Genomic DNA, 18895 nt, shown 5'->3' with positions numbered 1-18895 from the left:
AAATCGACAAATTACTTCATAAAGTTGATTATTTAAGTAAAGAATCTCGTTAAGAGAAAACAAGACCTTAATAATTTGACACTACACTCTTCAAAAAAAGAAACGCACAGGTAGCATGCAGTTCATTGAACCTGACTACACAACAAATCCGGTTTATAAATTGGATATTTGTTATTGGAAAATGCTGGTGGCCTGATATTCGTCAAATGGTGCCTCAAAACACAGTCATTGTCGATTTGCAATGTCTTAAACGGCATTGTTTTCACACTTGTTAAAACATGTCATGGATGAAAACAGTAGAGCAAAATACACGTGCAAGTTATGGCATTCGTAAGTCGTGGTAGTGGCTATAAATAGGCAAGCATAAGCCATTAAATTATCAACATTTTTCGAGTGCAAAAATGCCGAGAACATCGCCATACGACGTATCTAAAGCGGGGAATCGCAGTCTTCTGTTGCACGCCACTTCAACGTCCACCGCAGCACCATTTGCCGCCTTTGTGACGGATACACACAGTTCAATTCCACTGCAGACCGTCCAAGAACCCGCCGACCAAGAGTTACCAACCCTGCACATGATCGCTACATTCGACTGTTCCATATACGTCATCGCAAAGCCACAGCTACAGAGACTGCAGGATACATCCCTGGTTTAAGGAGGATATCGGACCAGAGTGTCAGGAACCATCTTCCTATGCCACGAGGTCGGACTTGGTTGTGGTTCAGGGAAATGTGACAGCAAATCGCTACATGAATCAAATCCTTCAACATCACCTTCTTCCAATCATTGACCGCCAGAGGGAGCTGTTTCAACAGGACAACGCTCCACCGCACACAGCTCGCATCATGGTAGACTACCTCCTTAATGCCAACATCAATGCCTTGCCCTGGCCGTCGAGATATCCATATCTCAACCCAATCGAACACCTCTGGGATGAACTCAATCGACGTGTACGTCAACGTCAGAACACGCTGCAGACACTCCCACAACTGGCCAACGCGTTAGACAAAGCTTTTATCAATCTCCGGACAAAGCTTTTATCAATCCCTCTCTTAGATTGCCTGTTAAATATTATAAGCATTCTATTCATTCCAAAACTGTCTTTACACAGCATGTCAATATCGCTGTTATATACTTAATTAAATAAATCAATAAATGCAATTGTCCATTTTACTTGTTACAAGATAATCCATAGGTGGCATACAAGCTAAACCAGGTTGCATGAATCGGAAACGACTTTAATGCTAATCAGTACAGTGCTTTAATTTGAAAGCATATATAATACTTTAATGTATTACATACTAGTGTGTCATCGTAATACAGGGAAAGACAATGGTCACCAAAACAACCACAATATAAGTTGTAAGAGAAAAATACGTTTTGCCAGGCTAATATACCCACCATAACAGAATGTCCTGTCCTTATCAAGTTGAACAATTACGTGCTTTAATCCCATTATTAACTAAGTAGCAGATTTGCTCCTTTTTTGTTTGACGCCACACTAAGCCTCAATCCAGCTATATGATGGCAGTCTGTAAGTAATCGAGTCTTGACCAGACATCCAGTAATTGATATTATGAACTACGATCCACGCCGTGGGGATATGGTGATGGGAATCTATTCTAATAAACTATATACGGAAACTAATCAAAATTCAACTTTTTTTCGCAGCCAAATGTGACGCTCTGAAACAGAACTGTTAACGAATGCCTTTAACTTCCTATCCTGTTCAAATGTCTGTTGAGAGGGTATTAGTATGGATGTAAACATGTAAACGGATATAATGCATGCAGTGTTTCAAATGTTTTGGATAATGTGTTTTTATTCCATGCATCATCTGGGTGTTGTAATGTCTGATGCTAATTTTGCCAGAGGTGATGACTGTACGAACAACTTCTTCGCAATCTTCCGTCACTTCATTCATAGACAGAACCACCTCAAACACAGGTACGATGCTTCCAAAAGCGCCACGGTGAATGTACATATGTCTCTATGGTTGTTCAAGATTCTAGATAACAGTTTGTCTATTATCCTGTTGTATGAATAAAATGTCAATAAACTATCAACATATGAACACCAATTCAAGATGGTAAAACCCAGGTAGATGTTTACACCATAAACCTTATATTATTCAAAGTAAGGTGTTCATGTTATCTACACGGAGTCACAATGTTCCAGTACCTCAATACCGCAGCCTAATAACATGAAAGTTACTCTAGTTATCGATTGAAAACATGTTTTAGATGAACATAAACACATAACCTTTACACTATTATATTTGTCATTTCAGACATTTTATGTTTATCCCGCGATATCCCGCGAGAGGCACGGGCCACCGAGCCGTGGATGCCCGTGCCTATAATAAAAACAGAAGATGAGGTTGGGTTAAATGGCCGAGGGTGTGCAGGTACTAGTGGGCTACTTAGCTGCTAATTGTGTATACCAAAATGCTACCGTTGCCATGGCCACGCGCGTGGCCAACGGCGATTGCAGCTAGCGCTGCTGGCCTGAGACTGCTACCGCTGTCCGGCCCCCACGGTAGCATATTTAACCGCTACCATTGCTTGGCAACTCCCACGCTGCCAAAAACAGCTCCACGCTGCTGGCCAAAGCAGATCCCACTGCCTGGCCCCATTAGCAAAACCATTGTGCGGCTCCCGCCGTGGACCCAACTGTCAGCTACCGCTTGACAAGACGACTTCCGCCGCCGGGCCCATATACGTGGCAATTGTTTGCCCCAACGTATGTTATTTTACGATTCCCCGGCTGAAAAGTCGGGAAAGACAAGGTTCCCACTGAGAAGCAGGTAACCCCGGAAAGGTTCCCGCTGAAAAGCAGGTAGCCTTAAGCACGAGTATTAATTTGGAAGCAAGTTAATTTGTTACTAGCAGTGTAGCCCACAGGAACCCCGCCACAAAGCACCAGAGTGCTACCCCACACCCACGGCCACGCAAATACGCGGAGATAGCATTGTTGCCCGGCTTGCCTATGTACTGAAAGGAAACACTAACCTGTGGAGATAATATCCTTACTGGCGCAAAACAAGCGCCAGGGCATGCAATAAATTGTCCGTAAACACACACAGACCCTTGTCACTGAGGTGGACGCCCTCCCAGGCGTACCATGTCTTGTCTGATGCCAGGATCTGGGGATGTGGCACCATTGTATCGCCGAGCTCTTTGACTCGGTTGGCCAGTCGGCGGTTGATATTCTTCCGCATCCCCTCGATCTTTAGTGGGTCCCTGGCATCGTGCCAGTAGCGCCTGGGCAGCATTGAGGATACGATGATCTTGGTGTCAGGAAGCTGGAGTTGTACCCGAAGGATTGATGCCATCATGTCAAGGTAGAGTTGGCTGCCCTTGACCGAGCAAAGGTCGTTGGAGCCCAGGTGAATGATGAGGGCTCTGGGGCTGCGCCGTGTCGCCTTGACCTGTGTATCCAGGATGGTGTCCAGCTCCTTTCACCTCATCCCCCCTCGTGCCAGCCATAGCACCCTCGGTTGGTAGGAAATCGCTGTCCACCCATAGTTGGTCCTGAAACACTGAAATGCCGTTTTAACGCGTAAGAAATGTTAACCACATTTGTAGGTCTTCCTTGACCCAGCTAGTAATCCTAATGTTGTGAAATGATTGCTTACCTTTGCTAAGCAGATCGATTAGCCTGCGGCTGAATGCCCTTGCCATTGGTATAGCCCTGCACATAAAGTTAAGCTTGCCTATGAGGGACTGAAGGGCCCTTTTTGTGACCTTGATGTTACCTGTTGACAGGATGTCTTGGATTTCCCTTGTTGCCTCCTTGATCTTGGTCTCTGGGAATCTTGTCTGCATTGCAATGGTGTCGATTTCCAGCCCTAGGAATGTCAGTTTGGTTGTGGGGCCCACCGTCTTGTCGTGCGCAATAGGAACCCCAAGCTGTTCTAGTGTATTCACGCATCCGTTGAGGTTGTCTGAGCAGTGGCTGGTGCCTGCTGTGCCCCCCGTTAGGAAGTCATCCAGGTAATGCATGATCGGACACGTTGGAAGATGCGATTGCATGCACCATTGCAAGAAGGTACTAAACGTTTCAAATATGGCGCAAGATATGGAGCAGCCAAATGGTAAGCATTCATCGAAATAGAACTCACCTTCGAATCTTCGAAATCGGATGGGTGGACTGGTATAATTCTAAAGGCCGACTGAATGTCGAATTTTGCTAGTAGTGCTCCCTTTCCCAGTTGTTGAACCATATGGGTAGCTTCATCAAATCTGGCGTACACAACGGAGCAGGCCTCTGTGTCTATGAAGTCATTTATAGATTTACCCCTGGGATAGGATAGATGGTGAATTAGACGGAATTCCTCCGCATGCTTACCCGGGTGCTGACCATATCCTGGCTGCTTCTTGGGCACCAGGCCTATTGGGGATACTTGGAGGTTGTCTAGGGGGATGTCCTTGAAGCGGCCCGCCATCCTGCCAAGGTCGACTTCCTTTTGTAGTTTTTGTTTCACGTAGCCTGCCGTGTCTTGGTGCGTGGCTGATCGCAAGTTTCGTGCCAGGCGACCCGTGCGGCTTCCCTGGAACTCGAGCTTAAAGCCAGAGCTAAAACCTACCCATAAATAATTTGCATCTCTGTAATTGACCCTAGCATATTGGCGTAACCAGGGTGCCATTTCATTGAGATCCACTGGGGAAGGGGCCATTGAATTTACCTGCCTTGACGGCTGGTTTTCTGTTAGGAAAAGGCTGATTGGGCTTGTATGGGGTCGGTTGGACCCCATTCCCTCGAAAGCAGGTCCTAGAGCTATGGGAATGTTTGCCACACTTACCGCATTTGTGAGTGTTCTTACAGTTGACCCTGCTACAGCCAAATTTATTGAAATCCCAGCATACCTGACTGGCGATGTCCCCCTGTACGCGCGTCATTGCGCCCCGTCCGCCTGATTCTGGTTGTAGTACCGGCTGTGTTACCATGTACTTCAGCCAGAACTCCCCGTCGATGTTGTCCCAGCGTCGTGAGGGGTCCCTTGACATTCTGTGTCGGAATTGTTGGTCGTAGGTTGACCAGGCATCCCCCCACGAATCGAAGTGCCGCCGTTCTTATGGTTTCCATGTAGGACAGCAACCCCTGGGTTGTGCGGACCTCGGAGTGCCTACTAACATATATACACATGAAAATGTGGAAAGCTGAAGTCCAGCTTATCCCCGTATCCTGCGATGTGATTGGCTGGCCAAGCCGCGTCACCGTCGGCCTCGTTGGGAGCATCGGGGATTCTCCCTATGTTGGGCGAAATGGCGGGAGAACTAAAACCAAGCCTTACCTGTTGGTTTGCGCTAACCAGGCCGGGCGCTGAATGTTCCAGCAACTGGAGTATTTTTTCCAGTTGCTCGTTTACCTGGGTAGCCGAGTTGGCAGCCTGCGCGGCATTTACAAGCTGCGCCGATTGTATGTTAATTCTGTTGCCAGCTTCGATATTTCCGTAATTGGCAGACTCACCATCAGCTGTTGCCTCCTGCATAATGTGTACTCCCGGGGTTTGTCTCCTGGTTGTCCTGGCCTGCTTGGCTCCCCTCACAAGCCTGTGGTTGACGGCTGCTCTTCTCTTGGGGGGCATCACGAAAGGTCGAGGTGGTGAGTTGGTATTCCACAAGCGTAAAATTGTCCCGAGGGTGAAGTTCGGGAGTAGAACGGAATAAATGCGATACGGCGAGTGCTGAAATAGATGGTATTCGAAGCGTAATCGGCGAAACGGTCGCGATTGTGTAAATGCGATACGGCGAGTGTTTGAATAGATGGTATTCAAAGCGTAATCGGCGAAACGGTCGCGACTGGGTACAAAGGAAACGTACAAAGCGAAAGCGATTAGATACAGTGACACACGTGTGTACTTGGGGAAGGGCTGTTCACGAATGACGGACTAACAAAGGGCGGGATGATGCTTGCGCGGGATTATTCCCCGGGCACGGTGCCGAGTGGTGACCCGGGGTGATTGAGTTACGAGGGGTGATTGGGTTACAGACGTAATTAGCCCATGGTTTGGATACGCGCGATAAAGTCATTTAGTAGTTAGTACTAAATGTAATTATATTTCCATTTTTAAAAGATACACCGAATGTCGTCTACATTGTCATCGGAGTGATAGGTGGAGCTGTAGTAGGCTGCGTCATCACCGCCGCAGTCGTCATCGCATGGATGAAGAAGAGAAACATAAGTAGAGGTAATATAAACAATGCATAAGTAATCAATCAACTTATTGCTAATATCAGTGAAATGTGGTCCTGGACATGGTTCTCTTCTGTAAACACTTACAAGAAATGGCTAATGTTACTTTTGAGATGGAAATGGCTGTTGCCAATTGTTACACTGGTGCCTGCCAAAGAACGTGGTTTCTCTATAAGGAGGGAATGTAATAACTGCATGCAACTGAAGATATACTAAGAATAGGAAGTTCAGTGTTGTGGGTTTATAATAATTTACATTATACTAAGCGCTTGCCACCTTAATGGGTAAAGGTAAAGATTTAATATCCCATTCATATGCGCACATTTACACTTAGAGGTATTTTTGCATATAAGTATGTAAACTTACACACGTATGTAAAGGGCATGTGAACGCAATTGTATACATGTGTAATTTTTCCAGATGTCTAACTTGACACATATTCAAGAGATAGAGTAAACCTATATTTATTTCTATGAACGGCTCATGGTATTGCCATTTTGGTGATCGTATACAGACAAATGTGATTGTGATATATCAGTTCACGTGAAAACATTATACATGTCGTATGAGTACATAAATAGTTATTATTGTGCACATGAGCGGGTTTATAAACAGTTACGGAAGTTCTCTTACAACATGGCCTATCGCCATAAAGGGCGGCGTGATAGCTTTGGTAAAACCTACCCGCATGGGTGTATTACATCACAGACCAAGAGTCATACTGAGTGGAACCAGGAATTCATCCCCACGCACATGGGATCTTTGCACAGTCTAGGGGCGTAACGCTGCTCATTGAATTGCAACACCTCAGACAACTTTGCCCACTTCCCTAAATATCCATGTTATCTAAAAGCACAGGATTGAATGGTAATGTCATCCGATGTCACTTGCTTTATAATATACCAAAAAGTCTCAGCACGTCGACTTCTATGAAGACAACATAGGGTTGAACCATTAAACATGTCGGTTTTGGGAACATGTTTTATGACTGACATAAATGGAAAACACATTTGACGACAACATTTGGGAAATCAACAACACCGACACTGGCTCTCCGGGCAATTCCAAGGGGATGTGGAAGTAGTCCAGCATTGTCTGGAGTTTTCATCTTTTCTAGAATTCAGTGAAACACTTTTCATTTCAAAACGTTTCGTTCCTTTAAAAAGGAACGTTTGGCGTTGCGTGCAATGGAGATGGCACGTTTCCTTCAACATTTTCCCAACAAAACATGTTCACCGATAATGCTACATTTACTCACTGTTGACCCGTCAAGAGAATTTCGGAGTACTGTACATTTCACATTTTCAGAAGACAACATCAACACACCAAACATCTACGATTCTGCCTCCCACTATGAAGACATGGATCACCAGTACGGTAGCGTAGAGAAGCAGTACGTCAACACTGTGGAGGGTACAGCGGCTGATACTCCAGAGTATGTGAACACAGATGAAGACAAGCGGGACACAGCCTACTACAACATAGGACGTGATTCACACCTGCCTTGAAGGTCCCACGAAAACAGGAGACACCCATCATTATTGCACTTTATATAAGGATTCTGTGAAGTATTGCGATCAGAATCATGTGAATGATGGTTAAAATGAAATGTTCTTGAATATCTACATAATACATGTACATGATACAGGTATTGTACACATCATAGTTGACGTAATGCAGGCACAAATGTTGACGTAATGCAGGCACCAATGTTGACGTAATTCAGGCACCATTGCTGATATGACGTAGACATCATTCATAACGTAAAATAGATACCATTGTTGATGTTATATTGACAACATTGTTGACATACTGTTGATGTACTAGAGGCACCATTGTTGACGTACATTGCTGTTGTAATGTAGACACCAGTGTTCTTGTAATGTAGACACCATTGTTGTTGTAATGTAGACACCATTGCTGTTGTAATGTAGACACCATTGTTTTAATGTAGACACCAGTGTTGTTGTAATGTAGACACTATTGTTGTTGTAATGAAGACACCACTGTTGTTATAATGTAGACACCATTGTTGTTGTAATGTAGACGCCATTGTTGTTGTAATACAGGCACCATTGTTGAGGTAATGACGATGACATTGTAGACCTAATGAAGATGTAAATGTTGATATAATTCACGCAACATTGTTGACGTAATGCAGACACCGTTGTTCAACAATCGGTCAATGTCACATCAAATTTGATAAACATGAAAGAAACTCTAAATGTGGGAGGAATGGAAGAACGCTTATATTATGACAAGCATAGAAGATATTTAACACTTGTAACATTTTATGATAATAATGGAGGTTTGTAAAAAATAAAACTGCTTGTACTTTGCTACTTCTTGTGTTTTTAAATAGCACTTGGATGACACAAAGTGTGATATGTTATGTATGACACTTGTATTCGTCATTTATGCCAAGGGAATTAATTGGTGAATGATCTTCAAAACTTATTGAACAGATCAGATTATACACATGGAACCCATTGGCTGTGGTGTTGGTGAACCCCAACACATAATATATATAAACATGCTAAACCATTGATTATAATCCTAGTTTGCTCCTTGAACGCTTGTTATCACAGCTTTTCTCAATTAAGATATTTTTGCCGAAGAACTCATCGTGTATGTGGTTAATGCAATATACGGCGTGTGATTGTTAACATTGATGTTTCAGAGAGTATTACACTGCCCAGGGCGCTCTCAAAATTAAAAATAGGGTGCTCTTATTAGAATATAACTTTGGTGAGAAAAAGAGTTGAAAGATCGTAAATTTCGTGGTTAATGCTGACAGGCTGAAATTTTACAAAAGAAAAGTCTGTGCGTATTATACACAACAGACATATTTTCCTGAATTTAATTGCCAAAAATTTAGGGTGCATATAACACATGAGTGTGTATATATTATTCACGAATAAATAAGTCTTGTGTACATTGATCAATCGGAAGGGGTGCTAATTGGGATTGTTCACTAGCCAATAAATTAGCAAATATCGCCGTGGGCGTTTATTAGACCAGGGCGCTTATTACGTCGAGTACGGTAGGTCACAAACATACATTATTCACTCTGTGCTTTGACAGATGAGGAAAGAGTTTTGTATTATATCATTATCTGACTATAAAACCTGACCCAACCGCTTATCAGGTAGTTTGCATAAAGCACAGAGTATAAATATACACCGTTACCTGCACTACAAGGAGGTAGAATATGCAGTGTACGTCTATCAATCAAGTACTACCAACTGAGTGTAATATATACTGGCATCAATTTTGTTCTTTTTTCGTTGTTGAAATGACTATTGTGATTGTGACTCGATGCTACTATTGTATATTAAGAGCATGGGTTTAAAGATCAATGAGTCAATAAGCGTTTCCTATTGGATTTTTTATGATATGAAACAACACATTTTGTCATGAATAAAGCCGTTGGTTAATGCGTAATTGGCTAATGGTAACAGAAACCTACCAAAGAAATGCCACGCCCATCATCTCAATGTCTGTATTATATTCTGGGCGGCCAGTAAGTAATCAAGGTTGGATCAGACAAACCAGTGGTTGATATTATGAGCAACGTCAATGGCCGTCGGGGTACGATGGCGCGCAATAAACCAATACCGAGATTGACCACCTGATCGATTTTACCACTTCTGGCGACAAGGATATATAGGATTCATTACTTCGACCAATCACTAAACCGGAATAGGTTTCGTTGAGCAGCAAGACATATGTTCCTTATTATTATATTTTAGATATTCATAATCATTCCGCGCGACTTTAATTGTATTAACATACATAGCCATGCCTTACCCTAATTTATGTGGTATATGTTTGTGTGTCATATCAAACCCATTCCGGGTAGAGGTTAGAAACTTGAAACATCATGAATTGTAACAAAATGTCAGTCACCATTCAATGATTTCTGTGTAGTATCTTGTTTGAGTAGTTTTGTAAGATAGTCATACCAAGCTATGAAACGTGACACAATCACTTGTCAGGTAGTATGCAAAAAGCACTCAGTACAAACAGCCTGCACATATACAAACATTCATATCGGTGCCCGTCATTACTAACGGATTCCGGATGGAGTTGTTATGTTCTGCCTGTCACTCGCTCCCTCTTGTTTGGAAGGATGGCAGATCCACACACACCACCATGTTTTCTGGCTATCATTCAGTAACAATACACACTCACAATATTCAATGTGCATCCACAAGAGCATAAGTCAAACCTGTTTGAAATGTCAATGCAACTTGGGAAATAGAGCAGAGATTTTATTTAGTTTGTCGAGGGTGGGGTGGACTGTAGATACTACTTCCTCGTCTAGCAACAAACACAGGTTCATTATTCAAATGTAGCTGCATTGTCGACACGGCTTTGTGTGTGAGTTTATAAGTCATGTACTGAGGTGTCGCTAATCGTATGGACAGTTCCCAGTGTTACAGCAAAATTACGACACGTGCAGGCCTCAGTGGGGAACATAATCTACACAAGCCAGAGAGTCGGGTACCTATGACTGGGACACAGATACCTTAGCTGTATGTGTGATAGTACATCAGTTCAATAGTATTGACGAGTTGAGGTGTTTGGGGGACGATCAGTACCACTGAGGAGGATTAAGCTTGTTACTGGGACGAGACAAAGCCATGTTGGCAATATACATGCTGTGAATTGTAAGTAATATAACTGGTTTGTCCTGGCTGTATGGACATGGCTGTTCTACTTACACTCGTGTTAATGGCGTGCGTGTTCACAACATACACAAAGGGTGAGTTGAAGCTTATCTTGCAGCATGGTGATGCATGTCTGAAAAAAGAAATTAATCATCCCACCATGCCTGTGCGGAACGTTCTTTTTGTGTGAAGTAAGAATAACATACCGCCGATTCAAGCAGCAGCTTCTCCACAAAAGGAAGAATTTACATATTTGTTAAACACTTTCTTCCAATCATATGCTTGTCGTGAGAGGCGACAATGTGATGTAGTGGTCAGACTCGCCGATTTGGTTGATGCATGTCATCGTACCCCAATCGCGTAAATCGATGCTCATGCTATCAATCACTTGATTGTCTATTTCAGAGTTGAATATTTACAGACCACCGTTATAAAATGTATAGCTGGAATATTGCTGAATGTGCATGCGGCGTAAAGAATACCAACAAAATAACTAAGATCTGTTCATGAACCTGCAACTTAAAGAATCTTGGCTACCATCACCTTGTCTGGAATGTGCCCGACAAGTACTAGCGCCAGCGATCCGAATCAGCCTCACTGCAAATAATCATCTCGAATACTGAGAAACGTATCAGTTTTTAAATTCCGTTTTAAGTTGAATGCCGCTAAGCAGTAGGCATCAGGGTACATGGGTTAATGTTCCATAAATATAGTTTGTGAAAAAAAACCAGCAAACGTTTGTTAGTGGCATATTCAAATCAGGAGACAAATGCCAAAATTTCCGCGCATTGAATACTCAATACAGCCGGCTAATCTAAAAGAAAACGATGTTTACCGGCATTGTGAATTACAACAGTCAGTCAGTCATTTTCTGAAGCACTGGCCACATGAACTCTGTGGAAAAGTGAACTCTCACAGACGTGACGTCACGCTGGCATGGTATGACGTCACCTGAAATGCGATGGCGCCAAGATACAAAAATTGATGTCCCATGCTTCCATAATAAAGAGACTTATCTGGTTAGAAGAATGAAGATAAAAACCTAAGTAAATCGACATTGTTCAGATCACATATTGATCTTATGAAACAAAATATTTAATTTATGTGGTGTCCATTTCGCATTACTGAATGGCACGTTGTGTCAAAATGTTTTATATAACATATCAAGCAAACTGCTAATGCGCAGTGAAAAGTCCCGTTCGACAAACCGGTCGTAGCACTACAGCAATCGTAACTTTCACATGGACATGGATAGTCGTAGATGTACGATTGCTTGTTGAACGGGGTTCGTCGGATATTGGGGCTTCGAATCCCATTTCATCACGTTTTTCAACCAAAGGGATTACAGCACACACTCCCATTGATGGTACAATGCCGCCTATTCCGAAAAGTGAATATAACATAGGCAATGCTCAGAATCAGGGATTCCAACAGATCGGGATATCCTTGCACAGCTAAGGGACGGAACTCTACACACACTGTGAGAATTATTCTTGATGTATCATTCTCAGAAGTATAATATGCCAGTCAAGCAAAGCAAATGGGGAGCATGTTGTTTCGATAACATGTATCTCTGACCAAAATTAATATTGCATTTTAGTTTAGTTTACTTCAGACTTCACAAAATGGAGAATATGTGTAAACTGTTTCTTTTTGTTTCAAACGAGTTGAGCACTTCTGTCACATGGACATTGTAACATACGTAACATAATATGTGATATAGTTTGAATTGTATCTACATGTACAAAAGGTCTGTGGCCAATAGAAAACACGTGAAGAGAAGCACTCAACATATCTAACTGATTCATTGGTTGGGGTGTGAGGTCTGTGATCGAGGAGCGATGATTGTGTTCTACCTGTGTATGTGTGCGATATAGGAGTGAAAGGAGGGAGCTGGAACAATACTATGTACAGCTCGCGGTTTTACTTAATAATCACGATAACGTTTTGAATTTGCTGCAGGTTCGAACTCCCAACAACTAACAAGTTCTCCAGGAACTGCATTGCCAGACCAGCCGTACACCTTGATGTGTAGCAGTAGTGGCAGTGGTGGCAGGAGTAGAGACTGGTACTGGATGAATGATATAGTATTTCGTACACGTTATGTGTCAGACACACAATGTCCAGTAACTGTTGCCAACAATTACAACTACAGAGATCTGTCAGGACGTATCAATGTAACCTGTAGTTACAACCAGTACAATGTGACTCTCGGGATCCTCACTTCCATAGATAATGGATCTGTGTGGTGGTGTGCGGATAGTCAGAGTAGACAGGAGAGCAACAGATTGACAATAGGTGAGTATGTTATGGTTTGAGAAAAAACAGCTTGGCTTTAGACGCAACTGATCCTTGATTGCGAGACCTGTGGAATCTCAACATACAACACTATCGTGAGTGGAAGTAACCTAAACAACCAATTATTTTACCTCTTGAAATGTTAGTTCTTTGTTTTGCGCGTTTTTTTTGGCTGATATATTCTTTTTTATATTCGTAATTACAATTCTTATGTATTTGTAAATATGGTGAGGTGAGGTGAGGTGAAATTGGGTTTAACGTCGCGTCCAAGATTATTGCACTTATATAGCGACGTGCATGCACGTGTATGTGTGTGTGTGGCTGCTTGTACTAGTCCGGACTGATGCCGATTTATAGTGCTAGCTCACTGAGATACCATGCCGCAGTTTAACATGAATACCCCACTCAGACACAGTATACTGACTCCGAGCCGACCAGTCCTTGTTTTAGCCCCTTAATGCCGAGCGCCAGACAGGGTAACAACAAGTACAATCTTTTAACGTCTTTTTGTATGACGCGGCCCGGGATCGAACCCTGGACCTTCCGCTCTCCGGGCGGACGCTCTACCACAAGACCACGGAGGCGGTCATTGTAAACATGGCAATATAGGTTTAACCGATAAGCTGAGCAAATGTCAAGGTTTGCTTTAAGAAATATTTGTTCAAAATGCAGAAAATTAAAGTACATCCACAGTACCTCTACTGTGCAATACTGGGTGACAGTATAATATACCTTGGTGTATTACTGATGTAGGCTCAGTTTTGAAGGACATCAAACACAGTTTAACTACCTCTTCAAAATTTCAAGTGATAATTGTTTTTTTAATAACGTTCAGTGAAAGCATTGGATAACATATATAGTTCAATTTAGTTACAATAAAACTACAACCCACAGCTCAATTCTTACATTTGTACTACTTTCCATAGAAAATGGATTTTCATATCACTTATTGGATAATTAGTGCACACGGAAAACTGAATCATGACGAGCATAAGCGAAAGTAACTTACTTTCAGTTGCAAGAGGCTCAGACTGTAAATATATGTGTTTACATCACGCGATGGCAACTCTTCGCCCTCTCTTATGTTTCTTTTGTGGTTTACATGTTTACAATCTGAAGATCCTTACGCTCTAAACATGTTTAAAATATCAGCACTTTCATGCTCTGAAGTTATCTGGAACCGAAGCATGTTCAGAAGTTTTAAATTCATGATTTGCTTTTTCTCCAGTATTTTCCAGAAACTTACAAGCGATGATGTAGAAGGCAAATAACCCTCAGACGTTTAATGATATGATAATGTCAAGATCAAGGTGTCAAAGTAAACACAAATCAGTTCAAATAAGTACCAATCTAAATCTACTCAATGTTGTTTGCATCTTGCTGTATTTAAAGCCGAATGAAAACAATCAATAGAAGATGACCTTGTATTAAAATGTTTTTTTGATTTGATGCTACTATTAAACTACGATTATATGATCCATCACTTAAAACCGTTTTAGCTTTATACTTGAAAATGTTGTCACGCATGTATCATCATTCTTTTATGATTTCATGATCCAGTGAAAAAATAAAGTCATTAAGTTTTGTGGTAGTCATGTGGAGGACATTTCCAGATTTGATACATATGTGACAAAAAATGATGGCCGATGCAACTCCCCGTTTTGACTAGTATCATATGTTCCCCTGTTTGTTTTAGTTGAACAATTCAGTGAGTGAGTAAGTATAGTTTTATGCCGCTTTTAGTAATATTCCAGCAATATCACTGCTGGGGGACACCACAAATGGGCTTCACGCATTGTACCCATGTGGGGAATCGAACCCGGGTCTTTTGCGTGACCAACGAACGCTTTAACCACTAGACTAACCCACCGCCTCGTTGAACAATTGACTAGCCCTTGCACATGTTTTGATCTATAGGACAGACTACACGTACCTGGTGTCATCACTTTTTGATAGGGATTCTTAAACACATGTTTATGATATAGTCTTACAATGGACGCTGCTTTAATTGAGACTTATTATGATTAAGGAAATAGTTTTGTCACTTTATTAAGATTCATCTCAACTCAAATCTTCTTGAAGGTGACGTTTACTCCACATAGTGTAGATCCGAAATAAATAAAAGCGACAAACTGACTCGATAGTACTGTTCCAACAGTTTTACATACTTCGTCTCGTGGGAAGGGTAAAGCTGTCGAATGCCACCTTTTAATATTATATTTCCCACATTTCTCGTGAACTTGTTTATAAGCTTAAGTGGAAATCATAAATACTTTAGATCATAATCGCGTTAAAATATTGAACAATTCGAAACATAGTTAGGCCACTCAAGGAAAGCATTTGGATGTTCATGTTGTTATGCGGTGAGATCCTTGTCCCTTTCTTGTGTGTGGATTCCAAATGCAAAATCTTTTGTCATGTGGAGGATTTAAATACAACCCTAAGCACATTAAGAGCTTAACACATTTGCCTGTGCTAAACTCATCCCGCATCTTACGCTGAATCCATTATTAAACATATATTTAAGAAAACGCACAAAACACCTTCATACCATGACGCTGAAACATAACATATGAATATTTTGATACCACAGTCTAGTCATTCAGTTACTGAATTAATGCCAGGCAATTTAATGAAAACGACATACTTTTCCAGACGTAGTAAACCTTATGACAGCGTCATCAACAGCTACGACAGCAGCAACATCAACAACTACAGGTACTTCAGCTACTACAGCAAAGTTTGATATCTCCTCAAGCACGTCTCTTCGAGAAGGGGGTGAGATATATTGTCACGCTGTTCTATTCCGTAATAGAACCTAAATAACTTATCATCCAAAACTGGTTTCAAGCGATACCTTCTTGGAGATATCGCTGGAATAGAATTGCATTTCAATGTTATGCAGACCAGTATGACGTCATCAGGTACCATGCTGTCACAATCATATGACCTCACTAATCTCTATGCCACTTATCATGAACCTCCTGAGGAAATATAGATGCAGTGAAATTGCATTACAAAGAGATGTCATCGTAATATCATACCTCATTTGCAAAAGGACATAACACATTAATAACAACATTCATTGAAATTATACCTAGCCAGTATACAGACACTCACGACACACTCAGAGTAGTACATGCTAAAATACCATAAATGTGACATATACATTTTTTATATATTTAGTTACGGTTATATATGTCTCACTTTTTTTTAATAAAAATATCATCTTTTTTACCGATGTTGAAAATCATCACGGCATCTGTTTTGATCAAATCTATGTCGATGATGTTCTTGATGATGACAAAATAATACTATGGTGTCAGCTGTTCTCACAATTGAATCGTCTTAAAGTGACTTGGTTAATATAGGATCCATCGTGCAGTAAAAACCGAACACCATACAAATTGTCTGTACTTATGAGTTAGTCACCTCTTGTGTGCATGGAAATTGTTTTGTATGTACAAAACAAGCATAAAAATGGTCAAAATAAAGCAACAGCATGATTTCCGACAGATTGTCCTTCAGACAAGCCATTTTCAGAACAAATCAGTCGATGATGAATGCCATACAGACGTACTAATGTTAAACTTGTAGGATACTTTATGAATGATATTTTCTTAAGAACTGTGAACCTTTAAATAATTGTTCTCATTCGCATATGGCCCACACGTGATAGACGTGTAGATATGAACAACTTTAAGTCGGTAACATTTCTGAACATAAAACTTACACGCCAAAACATCAAATTCACCTTCAATTGAAAACAAAATATTCAAATGGTGTTGTTTGTTATCATTTATCGTATAACGTTTGTTTACACATATCTGTGTTTCTGTAATAGAAACATGTAAAATATGTACATTATACAAACCTATCTACAGCGTCTCCGATCCTGCGCACCCCGGGGCTTATGAGAAGCCAACAATAGGTGATGGTGGTGGACAGCAAACGCCACACACAAAGAAGCATGTACATAGTAATAGTGTAATTAGGTTTTAATTTTGTTTTAGTATTTCCACTTTGCAAAGATGGACCAAACGTCGTCTATATTGCGGTTGGAGCAGCGGTGGGTGGCGTTGTCGTTGGCTGCGTCATCACCATCATCGTTGTCATCGTGTGGATGAGAAGGAGGAACACCAGTACAGGTAGGAAATATTTAGACTGTGTCATATACCACTGGCAATATCACGTTAAAGCAAGTGCACACTTGCAAGGACATGTATTTGTAACTGTGCTGCCCTGAAACCCTTAAAACCATGTCAGTATACTATCATTATAGTATTATCAACAAGACAACCGAAATGTATTGTTTACGAACTCTAAGACCTTGATCTTAAGTACAATCTGTTCCAGATTATTTTCCTTTTGAAATAATGAATGTTAAAAGAGTGTCATACTACCATCACTGTTTCCTCTAATGTAACTTCCAGAAGACGATGCGAGCGCACCGAATATCTACACTTCTCCGTCCCACTACGAGGACATGGGCCACCAGTATGGTAAAGTGGAGAGGCAGTACGTCAACACTGTGGAAGGTATTGGGAGTGGTTCCCCAGATTCCGTGAACAAAGAGGACAAAGCAGGTAACGCAGCCTACTACAACACAGCTGGCCAACATCAGCATCGTGACGAACATGCAAATACAGGAGATACAACTTACTACAACACTGCACGTGATGCTGACAACTAGATTCACATGTCGAGAACCAAATAAATGAAGCATACGGTAACATCACCGACTGCTGGCATTCCATCTCTTATTTATGTCCGCGTAGAGGACACCCTGTTCTATAACAAACACCACCGACAGCGTGTATGCCAGCTCTTCTCTATGTCCGCGTAGAGGACATCCTGTTCTATAACAAAGCGGGTTGATAAATAAGCTTTCCTGGGAAAAGTAACTCGATCAGGCAAATATTTAGAATTGATTAGATTGTGATAACAACAGAATAGCATACATCTGTTTGATACTGTAGCATTGGTTAAAGACTTGAAGCAACAGCCCATCTACCTTTTACCACTAGCGCTTTCTTGAAGCAGTGTATGTGTGTTTTGGGGTTATGATTCTGCAATTGGTTGTGTTTTTCTTTTTTTGTATTTTAGCTATTTTATATTTAATATAGTAAGGCATATTGTGAACGTCGGTACAGCAAAAAAGTATATAGAATGCTTCTGAGACGTTTTCGGGTATTTCAAAGTGATGTGAAGATAAGAGACTGTATTTCAGTATAGGTTACTATAACATACAATAGCTTCCAAACAAGGTGAAAATGTATTGCATTTTACAGCTTTATTGAATGAGTTTATGATGCAAATGTTATTGTATGTCCCATTGGCTGATATGGTGATCTCGGGTTGGCTATGATGTGTCATAAATAAATAAATAAATAGTGTTCTCCATGGATTGTTTGTTTTGTTGTTTAACGCCGCACTCACCAATAGTCAAGCTATATGACGGCGGTCTGTAAATAATCGAGTCTGGACAAGACTATCCAGTGAGTGACACGAGTGAAATATTTTCCCTTATCAGTCGTACCGAGTGGGTTATTCTATTTATTATCCATATTCATATTAAAGACATGTTTCAAGAAAAAATCAACTGTCGCCGATCAAGAATCAGCTGATTTGTAGCAATCCGCGTGTGATAAAACACTGTCCTCTCACTTACGCGTAGAAAATATAGTTCTGTTAACACAACTTTAAAGATCACATTATTGCAATT

General features: G+C 41.3%; 3 protein-coding genes across 8 annotated transcripts in view; 2 read left to right on the top strand and 1 right to left on the bottom strand.

Annotated features, from left to right (window-relative positions):
* Window positions 1-18895, top strand: part of LOC124121871 — a 247368-nt gene that overhangs the window by 5635 nt on the left and 222838 nt on the right. For 2 of the 6 annotated variants that reach the window (XM_048398255.1, XM_048398252.1), the window contains 3 exons: window positions 1874-1948; window positions 6081-6194; window positions 7508-8689. In XM_048398255.1, coding sequence (XP_048254212.1) covers window positions 1874-1948; window positions 6081-6194; window positions 7508-7707 — 389 coding nt within the window. In that variant the 3' untranslated portion in view covers window positions 7708-8689. Of the gene's footprint in view, window positions 1-1873; window positions 1949-6077; window positions 6195-7507; window positions 8690-18895 lie in introns of those variants that run through there. The other 4 variants (XM_048398254.1, XM_048398251.1, XM_048398256.1 and 1 more) reach the window with 2 other exon arrangements.
* LOC124125591 overlaps window positions 1-18895 on the bottom strand; it is a 66317-nt gene that overhangs the window by 22116 nt on the left and 25306 nt on the right. The gene's annotated exons all lie outside the window — the stretch shown is intronic.
* LOC124114769 lies at window positions 12679-17880 on the top strand. The gene is made up of 4 exons (XM_048398249.1): window positions 12679-13170; window positions 15826-15948; window positions 17184-17318; window positions 17604-17880. Exons 1-4 carry the CDS (start codon window positions 12900-12902, stop codon window positions 17861-17863), a joined length of 789 nt encoding a protein of 262 aa, XP_048254206.1. The 5' UTR covers window positions 12679-12899; the 3' UTR covers window positions 17864-17880.

The sequence above is a fragment of the Haliotis rufescens genome, unplaced genomic scaffold, assembly GCF_023055435.1.
Source record: "Haliotis rufescens isolate VD_foot unplaced genomic scaffold, xgHalRufe1.0.p SCAF_18, whole genome shotgun sequence".
In the NCBI taxonomy this organism is placed as follows: domain Eukaryota; kingdom Metazoa; phylum Mollusca; class Gastropoda; order Lepetellida; family Haliotidae; genus Haliotis; species Haliotis rufescens.
Note: the sequence above shows the minus strand (reverse complement) of the source record. Positions and strands in the feature narration are given on the sequence as shown.

Bases quoted from the DNA above. Each gene is read 5' to 3' on its own strand.
- LOC124114769 (XM_048398249.1), top strand. From the start codon at position 12,900: ATGTGTAGCAGTAGTGGCAGTGGTGGCAGGAGTAGAGACTGGTACTGG. The intron at 13,171-15,825 runs GTGAGTATGTTA...ATACTTTTCCAG, and splicing joins GAGCAACAGATTGACAATAG to ACGTAGTAAACCTTATGACA. The intron at 17,319-17,603 runs GTAGGAAATATT...TGTAACTTCCAG, and splicing joins AAGGAGGAACACCAGTACAG to AAGACGATGCGAGCGCACCG.